At 36.4% G+C, this 16,786-nt stretch overlaps 1 protein-coding gene across 6 annotated transcripts in view; it reads right to left on the reverse strand.

Annotated features, from left to right (window-relative positions):
• Window positions 1–16,786, reverse strand: part of MYCBP2 (MYC binding protein 2) — a 269,085-nt gene that overhangs the window by 81,820 nt on the left and 170,479 nt on the right. For all 6 annotated transcript variants that reach the window (XM_059903372.1, XM_059903374.1, XM_059903373.1 and 3 more), the window contains 5 exons: window positions 15,710–15,854; window positions 11,079–11,294; window positions 6,376–6,431; window positions 2,986–3,101; window positions 840–937 (listed from right to left, as the gene is read on the reverse strand). In XM_059903372.1, the coding sequence (XP_059759355.1) occupies window positions 840–937; window positions 2,986–3,101; window positions 6,376–6,431; window positions 11,079–11,294; window positions 15,710–15,854 (631 nt within the window). The remainder of the gene's footprint in view (window positions 1–839; window positions 938–2,985; window positions 3,102–6,375; window positions 6,432–11,078; window positions 11,295–15,709; window positions 15,855–16,786) is intronic.

Consider the following 16,786-nt stretch of genomic DNA (forward strand, 5'->3'; position numbering starts at 1 on the left):
TTTATAAAAAACAACAAGAGAAAACATTTATAAAAACAACATTTTTAAAAAATGTTGTTTTTTAAAATGTATAAAAATGTAAATTATTGAAAAAAATAGAAAATTATTAATATATATTTATAATTTCTTCTCTAAACTTTGAAGACATATGATAAAAAAGAGAAAAGAGCCATTTTTTTCCTTTCAGGAAGGTATATAAATTCTACTATCCATGTTTCTTTTTTAATAAGTAGTTTACTAAAATTCCTATAGTGCTTACTCTTTAGATGTTAGGAAATAAATTTTTTCTTTTACCAGCACAGGATACTTTAACCTTGTCAACTTTATACACTTAATTTCAGTAGACATTTTGTGAATTGTAAACTTTATTTCCTTTTTTTTTTTTTTTAAAGGGTAGCTTTTATTTATTCATTTGGCTGCGCCAAGCCTTAGTTGCGGCACGCGGGATCTTTCGTTGCGGCACACGGGATCTTTAGTTGCAGCATGCAGGATCTAGTTCCCTGACCAGGGATCGAAACCGGAACCCCTGCATTGGCAGTGCGGAGTCTTAACCACTGGACCACCAGGGAAGTCCCAATTGTAAACTTTCAATAACAGAAAGTACACAAGGCCTATAAATTACTATAGCATTATACAAAGAAACCAAAAAGTACAGGTTCTACAATTGAGAAATGATTAGAATTATCATGAACTATTCTTCAAGTTCATTTAGGAATATTTAGAATTCGAATACTGAAATAAAGTAAAATATGAGGTGTTTGATGGCTACCTTGAAGCATCAATGAAGAAAATTAATAAATCTCAGACCAATTCATGTTCTGATTTCATTCTACCCTAACCTTATTTGGTTGAGGCTCAGTCTTTGGTTTGACCAGCTGAGTTCCTGGCGGTATCATCCCTTTTGGTGGGTCTTTTACTTTTACTTCTAGGCCAGCATCTGTAAGAAAAGGAAGGGAACTGTAACATTTGAGAACACAAGGGAGGGAGGACCCTTAAACCTAACTTAATATACACTCACAGGCTATTTTAAACAATTAAAACAAATATCTGAATTCTGTCCTTTTAAGGTGATTAATATTTAATAGCTAAGAGATAAGTATCTGAAAAATGACCTTAAGATTCCAAAGGGGTGTCTCAGGGGTTCAAGGAAAAGAGGAGGGGCTATAGAATATGTAAAATAATACTGAAAAATTCAAAATAATAAAAAAGAAACCCTCGTGTGATCAAACGTTATCTCATAACAACCAATCAGAACACTACTCATCATCTATACCAATCATCTCCTGAGTAACAGGCAGCACAGCATGGTGTCCAAGAGCTGGGCTTCTCATGTTAGACTTGGCTGTTCCCACATCTGCCACCAACTGTTTGACTCTCTGTGCCTCATTTTTTTAATCTATAAAATAGGGATGAGAATAGCACCTATCTCACTGAGATGCTGTGAGAATGAAATGATTTTTAAAATATATATAAAATATATAAGGTATGTATAAAAATTTTTAGATATATATTAAATGCTATTATCATCCTCCTTATTCTAATGTATTATTATCTGTCCTTGACTGCAGTCAAGCAAGATCCTAGTCTACTAACAGTTTGGTCACCTTTGGAGAAAGCTAAGTTAAGAAGGTGGGGAAGAAAATGAATGATTCTAAGTAAATATGAATCTTTTTCTTCAGTGTCTTTCCAGAAAGCAAATATAAGTGGATTTTTCTTATCTACTTTGTATCAGTTTCCTTTACCCGCTATTAGCCAAGAAGAAACCATTCTTGACTATCTCCACTTTTGAACTGCTGTAATTTGTGCCCCTTGCACGTCACTACTTATATTCTACTTCATGTGATTTTGTTTGCCTGTTTTATCTTGCAATCATCAGTAAGTTGTCAACACTTGCCAGGAACTCTCTTACCTAGAACAATGTTTTGCCCAGAACCAACGAAAGTTTGCTGAACTAAAGGCTTTAAAGATATGCTGAAATAAAAGAGTGTAGCAAAGGCTGCCACTAAAGGTCTCTAGGATGGTATAGATGAATCTAATATATCTGATCCTATACTTACATTAATGTATATTCTATACATCTATGGTTACAACAATGTAAAGTACCTCTTTATCTTCACTGTAAAAACAAACTACTTAAAAGTTTCCCAAAGGGTATTTTGGTGGAATGTTAATCAGTATTACTTTTATCTCTAACCTGTCTCCTCTTCCCTACATGTAAGGGTCTCATGATAAGGATTAAACAAATTTAGAGAGGATTCTTAATTTCAAGATTTCTTTGAATCCCAAATATGATAATATGAATTGTATTAATGTCTAAGAAGAGACCACAATATATTGGGCTTTCTAAATCTGCCTGATCATAGGAACCCTTTTGCTTGAGGAGCATTAGGAAAGACAGTGCTATAAGGAATTCATATTGATAAACACTTATTAGAGCTTTGTTGTCCTACTGTTGTCCTATTATATGGATAGTTTAAAAATAAATAAAAGAGAAAGATTAATGTCCAAAGGAAAAGCAATATATTTTTCAAAGTTAGTGGTAGGTAAACAAAAATTCATCCTTTCGGCAAGTATTTATCGAGCAGCCATCATGCGCCAGGCACTGAGCCAGACTGGGAGATCCAAAGGTGAAAGGGGTGTCTGCTCACAGCCAGGAAGGGAAGACAGACATACCACGGGGTAGGGAGGCGAGGCATGCACACGGCTACAGTGCAGCGTGGAGGAGATCGAACCGGACCAGCCGCATCAGGGAACGCAGGGAAGGAATCATGAGGGCTACAGCGACCCATAAATTCGTACAACATTTTAAGACCTTAAGAACGCACGAATTGAGTACTCATTATAAAGGAGGGTATGAAGCCCCCCTAAAAGTTATGACATCTGTCCATGTCTGTGATACATGTTAAAGGGCAGACTAGAACAGAAAGAGGATTTTGATTCTAGTTCTTTGCACTAAGCAACTCACAACTTAAAAAAAAAAAATACCTATTTCAATGCCATCGATTGTAACATGAATGGTGTAGAGTCCAATAGCCCCCGGAGTCCAATTTGCACAGTAAGTGCCATCGTTATTGACACGAATCAGCATATTCTCACTGGGTCTGAAAGGAAATAAGATGAGTACTGCAACATTTACTTTTGGTTAAACAGGTGACATCATCATTAACATGTATCAGCAAACATAAAATTTCTGATTGTATTATCACAATGAATAGCAATCCTACTGTCATAGCATGTTTTCCTACTCTCCATGATTGAATTTACTTTTTCCTCCTCACCTCAAACCTCTAGCACCACTCTTCCTCACTCTCAGCTGATCATGACCTCATCACTTTCTTCAGTGAAAAACAGAAGCAATCAGATACAACCTCAAAGTTGCAATCAGATTAAACCTATTTTCCTCTACCTCCTGTTACAATGGAAAGAGTGTCCTGGGTCTTGTCCAAAGCCAGCCCCTCCATTTGTGCTGTGAATCTCATTCCGTCAGCACTTCTGTGATTCAATTATCTTGCTCTCTCTCATTCATCGTCAATTTCTCCCACTTATACTGGATCATTTCTATTTCTATACAAACAAACTCAGAATCTTCCATCTTAAATACCTCCCCTTGATATTACAGCCTTCCCTAATATGGTCTTATATCTTTTTTTCCATTTACAGCAAAACTTATCTAAAGAATTACCTACAATCACTCTCCATTTCCTCATTTCCAATTCTCTTCCAAAGCTTATTATCCTCACTAGGCTTTTGCTCCCAACACTTCATTGCAATTGATTATGTCACAGTCACCAATGACCACCACGTCCCCAAATCCAATCATTGCTTCTTCGTCCTCAGCAATCTCTCAGTAGCATTTGATAACAACCGACAACTCCTCCTTTCTTGAAAAACCTTCTTTTTGCTTCTGCAACATTTTTCTGGTTTTTCTTGTACCTCACCGGCCATTCTTTCTCAGTGTTTTGTTGGCTCTCCCTTTTCTGAGCACCCTTTAACTTACGGAATGCCCCAGGATGTGGGTCTAGATCTTCTTTTTTCTTTCAGTGTCATCTCTCTAGTTGATCAGTCATCCATTCCTCAGTTTTAAATACCATATGTATAAAGATGACTCAAACATTTATTTCTCCCCTGAATTTCGAACTGGTATTTCCCGCTGCCCTGGAAATATCCCCACTTGCATAACTAAGAGGCATCTTGGCATCTCAATTTTAATATACCCAAAGAAAATTATTATTTCCTCCTCACCCCAGCACCCAGCAAAACAAAAAACTCTTGTTCATTTCTCAGACTTTTAGATCCTCATAAAAATCATGAAACCAGGGGTCAGTAACATTTTCTGTAACGGTATTTTAGTCTATTGTGCCAAGCAGTCTTTGCCACAACATTTTAACTCTGTCACTGTAGTGTAAAAACAGCCACAGACGATACATAAGCTCATGAGCAAGGCTGGGTTCTAATATAACTTTACAAAAACATGCCTGGTTGGGTCTGCCGGCCAATCTTGGCAAATCCCTCTTCTGCTGGATAATCTATCCTGCTGCTGAAGCTGAAGGAACTTACATTCACTCTTGGATCTTCTCTTTCCTTCACCTCCCATTTCATCGTAGCAGCAGGCTGTTGGCTTCACCTTCTAAGGGTATCCCAAATCCATCCACCCCCTCTTCATTTCCACCGCTAAGGCCCTTCCACCGCTAGTCCAAGCCACCTGAGAGTCTCTAACTCATCTCTCTATTCCCACTCTTGCTCCCCTGAAATTCATTCTCCAGGGAGCAGTCTCAATGATCTTTTTAAAACTATAAATCAGATTATATCACTCTCCTGCTAAAAGCCCTCCAAATAAATTTCTTACAAGAAAACTCAACCTTAACACAGCTTACCAGACCCTATGTAGTATGGCCATCATCTGGTTCTCTGATCTCATCTTCCACCATTTTCTTTCCTGCTCACTATTCTCCAGCCCTGCTTTCTGTTCCTCAAAGACATCAAGCTCCATCTACCCCAGATTTTCTCTTCCTAGATTGAACTTCCCCAAATCTTTACACAACCAACTACCATCTAGCTCTCCACTCAAATAACGCCTCCTCAAACAGCCCTCCCCTGTCATCCAATACTTTGGTGACCTATCCCCTCCCCATCACTCTCTATCAAATACCCTTATTTATTATTACTATGTAGTTTACTTATTTATAGTTTGTTTCTCCACAGGAATGTATCTGCCATGAGAACCAGCACCTTCTCTATCTTGTTCATAGAAGTATCCCAGTGCCTTCCATACAGTAGATGCCTAATAGTATTTGCTGAATTAATAAAGGCATTCACTTTGACAAGAGACTTTTAAAATTAAGTTTAAAATGCCCAATGCATAGAAAAACCTATTTACTGGCAAATAGCCAATTTGTTCTTATTTAACATGCTATAAACCTACAGAGTCCATATTTAGTTTACAAAAATCATGTGCTTCTACTGAATGGACATTTTGTAACTAAAACTAAGCCAGAGACAAAATGCTACTTCCCTATTCCTAGACAAAGATACATTCTCAAAACTTCGCTATTTTGACAGAACACTTTCTAGATTGTGCATTAAAACTCTACTTTGCATACGTGTCAGAGTAAAGTCATAGTAACCTGTTAATTTCTAATAAGTCATTGATACATGATAAATACAAGTACTTATGCTGTTTCAGATTCACTTCGGAGCTTTTTCTAAATTCTCTGGAGGTGGTCTGTCTAAAGTACAATCCATCTAATAAGTTTTTCCAAGCAACTGTTTTAAAAAGTACTTCTCCTAACAAGCAAATAAAATAGTAAGCCAAAAAATCTGTTTCAGAAAATCTGCTTCAATCTGGAGTTAAAAGAATTACCCAGGGGCTTAAAAATAAAAGACTTCATAACTGAAAATACAAATACAACATACACTGAAATCGCTCTGCCACTCATTAGGTGAAGGAGAGAGGGAAACAAAAAGAGAAAAAACAAACTAACCAATGCTTTACAAGCCAATTTATATACTTTTAGATACTAGTTATTTCTTTATTACCTTAGTATTATGTAACATATTGGCAGTACTACAGGTCAATATAAATACATTCTACCTGTGAATCTACACATTATAAAACCTGTCGTAAATCTCTACCAGGGGATATGGGGATATATGTATACATATAGCTGATTCACTTTGTTATACAGCAGAAATTAACACAACATTGTAAAGCAATTATACTCCAATAAGGATGTTAAAAAAAAAAATCTCTACCAGGAATTTTTAAATCCTATAAAATATTTACTTATAGAAAATAAAGTTGGAATGCAGGGTGATCTTAGTTATAAGCAGTTGACAACACATGTTTTGGCTACGCTTTGAGAAAATGATCCTCACCTCTTAGGAGTCGGTGATGCAAAACGCAGTTCTTCAAATGAGTAATTTTCATAAACCTTTAAGAAAGAGATGAGCAAGAATCACAAAATCATTAGAAACATTGTTAACTACCACACTGATAGAACATTCAATAAATGGTGCTGAGACAACTGGTTATCCATACAGGAGAAAAAGAAAAAACTCAATTACCTACATCACACCATTTACAAAAATAAATTCTAGGTGTGTTAAAGACCTAGATGTAACAAATAAAACATCAACAAATTCAGAAGAAAAAAAAAGATAATATGTTTTGAGCACATTAAAATTTTAAATTTCTCCAAAACAATGACACTATAAAGAAATGGCAAAGTTAAGCCTTCACCTGGAAGAAGGGGATTCGTAATTCATTTAACCTTAACGGGATATGAATCCATAATATATACAGAACAAATCAATACAAAAGACAGAAACAACACAAAAGAAAAGTGAGTAAAGGCAAGTCACTGAAGAGGGAAATCTGAAAGGCCAATAAACATTTGAAACATTTGAAACATTATTCAACTAGACTGGGGATCAAGAAAATGTAAATTAAAACAACAAGATGACCCTATCACAGTCATCAAGTTGTGTTGGTAAGAACCAAATGCTGGTGAGAACATGAAGTACCTAGCATTTTGATACATTGCTCATGGGCATATAAATTTTGGCAATATTTAATATAGCTGAAGACAGGTATGTCCTACTATCCAGCAGTTCCACTTCTAGATATATATCTTAGAAAAACTCTTGCTCATGTACAAAAGGGGATATATACGAGGATGTTTATTTCAATGTAATTTATAGTGAAAAAAACTAGAAACAACCTAAATGCCCATCAGTAGGGGAATGAACAAATTATGGAACAGTAATACACTGGAATACTTCAAAGCAGATAAATTGAATGCACTACAGCTACATGACTAAACCTTAAAAACAATGTTGGACAAACACTGGCAAAGTGATAGGTGCATATGATACCATTTTTATAAACTTCTGAAAAATACACAGAATTCTAAATACTATATTCCTTATAGATTAATTTGTACTCAGTAAAATACAAAAAATGTATCTGGGGAAGAACCATTAATTACCTTCAGGACAGTGGTTACCTCTAGGGAAGGGACGGGAATGGGTCCAGGGAGAAGGGTTTACAGAGGGCTGCAATTGTACTGTTAACAATCTGTTTCTTAACAGAAATAACAAAAAGATCTGAAAAAGTTTGGTGAAATGTAAAGATAAAAATGGGTTGTAGGTACATGAAACTTGTCACATTATTTCCAATATTTTTATATTTCTGCAGCAATTCCAAATTAACCTTTCAAGGTTCAGGTAAAGTTCTCCAATTGCTCATTCATTTCTAACTACTACTATACTTACAGCAAAGAGAAGCACACCCACACCACTCACAAGCCCCCTTCCTTCGCCCCACCCTCGCTATTTTCATGAAAGTGATTTCTAGAAATGACCTAGCTTCTGTCACCTACTAAAAAGTTACAAATGAGGAAAATGCAATTTAAGGGTAAGTCTAACAAGATTACAAAGGTGTTAACAGCAGGAAAACGCAAGTTTCCAGATTCACAGTACAATGGGTTTTCTACTCCACCAATGTCCCTCAAATACATATTATTCTATTTAATAATGAAAGAATAGATCATATCTCACTTTTACATCCTCCACCAAATTTAGTTCACTACTGGGTAGCACATGGTATCTGTGAATGGTTGATATAAGAGAATCCCCTTTCCTGGAATGTGAATTAATATGTCAAAGAGAGAGTTTGGGAATGGTATTCTGTAACTGCCTTAACCTGGGCCTCTCAGAACATTCCTGAAATACTGAATTCAGTTCTGGTAACTAGATTTTCAAAAGAAATTATACAAACCTAAGTATGTTCATAGGAAACTAAAAGAATAATTAGGGAGGTAGGGAGTCCAGAAACTAAATCTCTTTAAAAAAAGTTGAAATGAATGAGAATATTTAGCTTCAAATTCTTTAATCGTGGACAACTCATCCAAAACTCTAGCTTTTCAGTCCCTTTATTTCTTCAACCTCAATAATCTCAACTTCAACTTTGTTTCAGCCACTCGTACCAAAAGTCACAGACCTGTGATGTTACTCAGAACTGTTCAATCTCTGATATCAAAATAAAATGGCCTGCTCCTTTCTCTGCCTCCATAACTTCACTTCCTCTTCATCGACAAATTAATCAAATGACTATGCCTCTAAAGCTGCTCCTGCCAAGATCACTGATCACTGCTAGATCCTTTTCAAGACTTCACTCTGCAGCATAACATTGTTAACCCATCTTAAACAGCTTTCTGTGACTTTCAGGACATGGCATAAGGTAGTTGGGGGAAGTAGGAAAGTCAAATCTGGAACCATCGACTGTCATTGTGTGTCCTTGGGCAAGTTATTCAACCTCTCTGTGCTTCAGTTTCCACATGTGTAACATGGGAATAAGAAACAGTCATTCATAGGTTTGTTATGAGGATGAAATGAGTTGCCATATGCATCATGGTGGGAAAAGTGGCAAAGGTAAGAGCTGGTGTCCTAGTTTGTACTAGCCCTTTGGCTAGTATTCTTGCCAATGTTGTTGTTTCCATTTTCATTTCTTTCTTTTTTTTTTTTTTAATATATCTATCTTGTAAATCAATATTTCTCAAAGTATAGCTTTTGAACCTGAATCATTCTGCATATTTGTTTTATACGTGAATTTTGGAACCTCTTTTCAGACCTACTGAATCTAAATCTTTGGATGGTAGGAAAATCTCCACTTTAAATAAGCACTCCACGGGGTTTCCCTGGCGGCACAGTGGTTGAGAATCTGCCTGCCAATGCAGGGGACGTGGGTTCGAGCCCTGGTGTGGGAAGACCCCACATGCCGCGTAGCAACTAAGCCCGTGCACCACAACTACTGAGCCTGTGCTCTAGAGCCCACGAGTCACAACTACTGAGCCTGCGTGCCACAACTACTGAAGCTCACGTGCCTAGAGCCCATGCTCCGCAACAAGAGAAGCCACCACAATGAGAAGCCCGTGCACCGCAATGAAGAGTAGCCCCCGCTCGCCGCAACTAGAGAAAGCCTGAGCGCAGCAATGAAGACCCAATGCAGCCAAAAATAAATAAATAAATTTATTTTAAAAAGAAAAATAGGGGCTTGCCTGGTGGTGCAGTGGTTGAGAATCCGCCTGCCAATGCAGGGGACACGGGTTCGAGCCCTGGTCTGGGAGGATCCCACATGCCGCGGAGCAACTGGGCCCGTGAGCCACAACTACTGAGCCTGCGCGTCTGGAGCCTGTGCTCCGCAACAAGACAGGCCGCAATAGTGAGAGGCCTGCACACTGCGATGAAGAGTGGCCCCCGCTCGCCGCAACTAGAGAAAGTCCTCGCACAGAAACGAAGACCCAACACAGCCAAAAATAAATAAATAAATAAATAAATAAATAAATTTATTTTAAAAAAAATTAATAAAAATAAATAAATAAGAGCTCCAGATGATTCTGATGTGGACAAATGTTTGAGAATCACCAATATTGATGTTCCTCAGGACCCAGTCCTGGAACTTCCCTCTCCTCTCACCACGTTAGATAGAAATCATCTGTTTCCATAATTTCATGAGTAATACAAGTACTGATGATTCTCCAATTCTTTTCTTGAGGTAAGACTGTGATCACTTCAGGTTTGTAGTTCCAACTTCTTTTTATGTATCTTCACATGGATATTTCAGAGATATCTAAAACTCATCACATCAAAAGCTGAATCTGTTATCTTCCTCAGCCAAACTCTGCCCCTTCTCCAACATTATCAATCTCACTACTCAAGCTTGAAATGTGAACTCCATTTTTTATTTCCTACCTCCTTCTCTTTACCTCATACCCATTAGCCACTAAGTCTTATCTATCCTAAATATCTCTTGAATCTACCTTAATTGACAACTCACTAGTCCGAGGGATCAGTATATCTCACCAGATTAAGTCAACAGTCTCCTAAAGAGACTTAAACCAAACCATGTCTCTTCATTATCCTCCCAACTGCATTCTCCATATTCCACCATGATCTTTATAAAACACAAATGTAGTCATGCCATTCCTCCAACTGAAAGCCTTCAATGGCTCACCACTGCTCTCTGAAAATAGCACAGTTCCTAACTTCTATTTCAAATAACAACCATCTTGATAATTTAGACTAACATTGCCTCTAAAGATAACTAAAAAAGCTGGACAAAAAAAATTTTTTTTTGAAATCTGTCTAAAGGCACCAAAGAGCTAAAAAGCCTAAAGAAGTAAGAAACCCAAAGAGATGAGCCTGGCATTTGGAAGAACCCAAAGTTAAAGGGGACCTAGGTAAACTCTGAATCCCTGAAGGGCTATGTCCTAGGAGTACTGGTAAATTGAAAATAGACAAGTACTTTTGCAGGAAATGAAATCCAGTTTCCAAACATCTCAATCTCTGACTGAATTAACTTGATCTACAACTGGAAACCTCTCTAGACTTCTGCCAAAAATGAATGAAAATCCTCTTTGTAGGAAAATAACATTATCCTTAAAAAAACATTGCAAGTTTGACATCTATCAACAACTCTCTAGACCTGTGATTTGTTTCTGAGTTTGAATCACTGAAATGTCTGTTAAATGAATGAACAGTGAAAAAATAAAATTTTTCTGATAAGTAAAATAAATTACCTTCATCATTGTTATGGCAATATATCGAGCCTCCTTCACAATCATTGGTTCATATGAAACATCCAGCTTTGGTGATGCCAGCCCACCAAAAGTCATGTCAGTATTAGAAGGTGCAGTTGTTACTGCAGGACTGCCAGGAATCCTTTGAGGTTTCTTTACCTGCTCTTGTTGTAAAGATGTTTTTTTCTGAGAAACAGGAACGGCTTTCACTTCCACCTAACCATGATATTATAAGAACCAAATGCTATTATTATATAATTGTCCATAACACAACAAAAGAAGCAATTTACACAATTATAAACTCACAATTCTATACATTTTATGTTACCACTCGTCCCTCTTGGGCATTCCTTTCAAAGATTATTTAACATTGCTAGAATGATCAAGATGGTTCCACCTCAATAGGGATCCTGAACACAGTGTAAAAGAGAGGCCTTGTTTTTGGGAATAAATAATCATAAATATCAAAACACAAAACAAAAACAAATGCCGCCATTAATAAAGTCCAGGAAAGGATAGTCAAACGAATCTACCTTCTTGCAGGGACTAACATTAAATTATTTTATCCGGTAATTCAGGTATAAATACTTGCCAGCAATCTTCACATATTTTAAAGCACTGATCTCAATTTTAGCTATACTGTTTTGCAGAAGAAAAAGTACTCCATCGATAGGTATCTTAGAAATTAACAGCTAATAAAACAAATCTTATACCTAAAACTTAAAGATGTTTATTTACTCTGCAAAAAGAGTATTATTAGCTTTGTCACCAACACGAACTATTAGAGCTGAGCAACCTATCGATAATTAAACTTTCCAACTCAGCTTCTTCAATATGGGGATATCTTTTATCTATACTTTACTGTAGAGATGCAAAGAACAGACTTCCTAAGGCATTTTAAAACACTGAAAGTATAAATTGTCTCATAAACAATACTCAGAAATACTTTCCAGGAATTATAACAACACATTTTATTGTTATTTATTTGTTTATGCATTGGCAAAAAACACTCAATCCCTAGGCAACCACAAAGTTACAAACAATTTAAATACCACTTTAGCTCTTTATCATTCTGAGGGTCACCCAAAATTTCTTCTGTTCTTTTCAGACACTACTTTTGTAGTTGGCAAGAACAGATAATTCAACAACAAGCTCTTCACAGAAATAGAAAGGATTGCATAAAAGAAAGTGACAATACTACTTAAGTAATTGAGAGACACCCCAGAAATGTGGAATGTCTTTAACGTGTATTATTCTTATTAATGCCATTCTAGGGAGTCAGTAGTTTGAGACTCTCAGTGTCTATATATAAAGTTAAGTGTAGCTAGCAAATACATTCCATTAAATAACCACAATCTTTCGTTGGGGTTATGAGAAATCAGTATTTGGATTGATATAATGCTCTGGAAATATTAAAAACCCATCTTACATTTAAAACACAGAAGTTTAAAGATACATGGTAAAATTCTTCAGCTCATGTACATTGCCACCATTAAAAGCTTTAAACTTAAATGTAATAAAAAGGAAGAAAAAGCAAATGCTTCCAAATTCTAAGACGTTTGATTTAAAATTATAGCCACTATTTTTATACGTACTATTTTGGTTTAATCTTTCTTTAAACGACTATATTTACCCTAAGTAAATTAACAGTAGAAGTACATCTGCCTATGTACTACGAACCTTGAAGTAAATCACTGAATAATTTCATACTCTAGGAGTACTGAGATAGAAAATGATAACCATTCTGTTTTCTTTCATAAACTGTGCTTCTTTGTAAAATTTTTTATTCTTTTATTTCCTACACAACTTTCTCTTTTCATTAAATAAGATTTCCTTGGAATAATCATTTTATAAGTTAAAAAAAAAAACCAATAACACTTGCTGCTTTAAAAAGGATTTTGGATCTCACTGAAATATTATCTGCAAACCAACTTTTATGTTCCAAATAATTGGTTATTACTACATAAGGATACTTCAATAGCTTTTGAGAAGTCTAAAATGCTCCTAAAACTTCATGTGCTATCAGGCTGAAAACAAAACAGATTGAACTAATTTTGTTTTCAGCTAATATGATAATGTGATATAATAAATTAAACATCAAGAGGTATGCAAATCACTTTTCCTAAGTAGTATTTACTGGAGTTTCCTAGATACGGTTTCTAAATTAGACATAAATCTGATATGAACTTGAGCATACTGAGTAAGAGATTTAGGGCTTCTCGCCCTCAAGAAGCAAAATATGTAGGAAAAAAAAAGAGGAAGTAAAGAAGGAGAGAGATCATGTGGCTAAAAAAAGAACCCAAAGAGGAGAACAAAAGATAAAGCATAAAGTCTGACTCTGAAATGTAAGATGTAAACAACCCAGGTACCAGAATGGAGTAAGAGACAACAAAGCAAGGTGGAAACACAGGAAAATACAGCTGAACATATACTATAGTCATAACAGTATGAACATTAAAAAGAAATGAAATGTTATGCCGACCTGGAAAATGGTAACTACAACGTAGTCACATGAATAAGGAACTTACTGTGGGCTCAAAGACTGGATTTAACAACTCACTACATACACTTAAGTGAGAAATTCATCAGTGAATACACAAACCCCTCAACATATTAATGTATACTGTATTGTGATCAAAACTCTGTCCTTGAGTGGAGTGATTTTTTGTATCACTTTCAGAATTACTTTTTTCTCTGTTCAATTTTTTTCTTATAATCTGTGACGCTTTTTGCATTCTAAAGGGTAATTCTTAGCGGGCCTGAAATTGCTTTGATGGGGTGTTATCGTCCTTTAAAAAGTAAGATATAGGGCTTCCCTGGTGGCGCAGTGGTTGAGACTCTGCCTGCTAATGCAGGGGACACGGGTTCGAGCCCTGGTCTGGGAAGATCCCACATGCCGTGGAGCAACTGGGCCCGTGAGCCACAATTACTGAGCCTGCGCGTCTGGAGCCTGTGCTCCGCAACAAGAGAGGCCGCGATAGTGAGAGGCCCGCGCACCGCGATGAAGAGTGGCCCCCGCTTGCCGTAACTAGAGAAAGCCATCGCACAGAAACGAAGATCCAACACAGCCAAAAATAAATAAATAAATAAATAAAATTAGCTTAAACTTATTAAAAAAAAAAAAAAAGTAAGATATAGGGAAAATATAAGAGTGCAGCATACTGTATGTGTATTATGTATATTGTATGTAACTAAGAGTACATACTCTTCCACCCTATATATGTACGTTTGGGTCATAATGCAAATCCTTGCTGGGGGTCATGGCCAAAACTTTGAAAGCCACTGGTAAAGAGCCTGATTTTTGTTTAGTATCAGGGTCAAATACTTTTCCATACAGTTTTACTTACTGGTCTTAAGACATGTGAACTATATGTCTCCTGTCTTTTTTAACTATGAGTCAAGTTAGAGGCTCCAGTGGCACTGTGCTTCTTCATGGTATAAATCAAGTAGTTGAAATAGTTCTGGGACTTCCCTGGTGGTGCAGTGGTTAACAATCTGCCTGCCAATGCAGGGGACACAGGTTCGAGTCCTGGTCTGGGAAGATCCCACATGCTGCAGAGCAACTAAGCCCGTGTGCCACAACTACTGAAGCCCAAGCACTGGAGCCCGTGCTCTGAAACAAGAGAAGCCACTGCGATGAGAAGCCCGCGCACTGCAGTGAAGAGTAGCCCCCGCTTGCTGCAGCTAGAGAAAGCCCGCGTGCAGCAACGAAGACCCAACGCAGCCATAAATAAATAAATTTATTTATTTATTTATTTAAAAAAAAAGACAGAAAAAAAGAAATGGTCCACATCAAAAAAGTCTTAAAAAAAAAAAAAAAGTAATATTGAGGTAAAATCAGCTGCTCTGTGAGTAAAAAAGATTTTGTGGCTTAATCAACTCTAAGTTCCAAACAACCAAATCACTTTGTAATACAACTTTGGGGGGCAGGGGCGGCTAAGGATTGCCTATACAAATTTTTGTTCAATATTGACTATTTTCAGAAATATAATAAAAGTTTAAAATAAGATATTTAATTAATAGATTATATCACAAAGGACTTAATATCATGCATTACAATATGCTCTAAAATGTCATTATTAATTCATGTTTCAGGGAAAAGGTATCCAAAGAACTATATCCTTCAATATAGCACATGACTAGTTCCAACCCTCATTCTTTTACAATCCAAATTTATGTATTTCTAATTTATTTAATAAGTATCAATATCATATTTTAAAGTTTGTTTCAACAGGTTTCAACAGTACCAAATGCAAAATGTATTTGAGTCTTTTAAAAGATCGGTACAAAATTTTAAAATATATTCTTTCACTGATTTATTCAATCACTTATGTATCAATGGCCTTCCCTCTGTGTGCTTAGCACTCTTTGTACGGACACTTTCTTACCCTTCCTTTGAATCACCACAGCACCTAGCAAAATGCAAAAAAACAAACCAAAAAATATATACCTTGGAAAGTTGAGTACTGATTAATATAAACAAGCCATTTCAACAATTTTTCGGCTTCCTTCATTATGTATATCTAAAGAGGGTACTGCATGTGGACTCTAAGCACTTGCCATTTCTAAAATTTTATTAGTTACAATAGTCAGTGCATAGTTGTCTACTAATACAATCCCAATATAGTTACCTTCATATTGGGAACGTGTACCACATCCCCATACTGGTCTTTTGTTTGAACAGTGATGGTGGTAGGCCAACCACAACGAATGTCATCCTTATTCAGAATCAAGGATGTTTTCTGAGGATCAGCATAAGAGTCTGGCTGAAGCCACCTAGCAATAATGAAAAAAACAAGTAAACAAAAAACCAAACATTCATCAACATCTTCAGTGATTAACATGAAACTAAGCCAAATGAGTAAAACTTATATCAAACAAAATGCTAAAATGGTATCTTCATTTCTGATTCTGTGAGAATGACCGCAAGTGTCTCTCTTGGAAATAGTTAATGACAAATTCATTAAAAAATATGCTGAAGCATATAAGATTTCTGATGATTACAAATAAAATAGAAATAATTTTAAAATCAGGAAATTTGAAATTTTAACTATAGCTGATTTAAAATAAGAAAATGAATTTAGGTTGCATATACTTTGAAGTCCCAAATACACTCTTTAAGGGAGGCCTGCTGAATTTGCCAACCTGAAAGCCTGGGAAAGAGCAGGGTGTCTGTCAAGGCAGGGACAGAAGTGACATTCTGCTTGCTGGAGAGCAAGCAGGTTAAAGATACGTTGTCTATCTTCTCTTTTTTTTTAACATCTTTATTGGAGTATAATTGCTTTACAATGGTGTGTTAGTTTCTGCTGTATAACAAAGTGAATCAGCTATACGTATACATATATCCCCATATGCCCTCCCTCTTGCATCTCTCTCCCATCCTCCCTATCCCACCCCTCTAGGTGGTCACAAAGCACCGAGCTGATCTCCCTGTGCTATGCGGCTGCTTCCCTTCACACAATTTCTTAACTATCTTCCCTCACTACCCTCCCTTCCATGTAAATTTGGCCTATTTTCTGTACTTCGTGATATCCATGCCTGAATTCATGATCATCATATCCATGATCTACATTCAAGTTGTCCTGTGAGATGAGTAATGAGTAATTCTGCCATGCATTACATAAAAAGTCCATAAAGATAGCACTGAGGCTGAGTTAAAAGATTTTCTATTCTTCTCCAATCACCATTTTGGTTTTTAAAAACTAAAG

The sequence above is a fragment of the Balaenoptera ricei genome, chromosome 18 (genome assembly GCF_028023285.1).
Source record: "Balaenoptera ricei isolate mBalRic1 chromosome 18, mBalRic1.hap2, whole genome shotgun sequence".
Classification (NCBI taxonomy): Eukaryota; Metazoa; Chordata; class Mammalia; order Artiodactyla; family Balaenopteridae; genus Balaenoptera; species Balaenoptera ricei.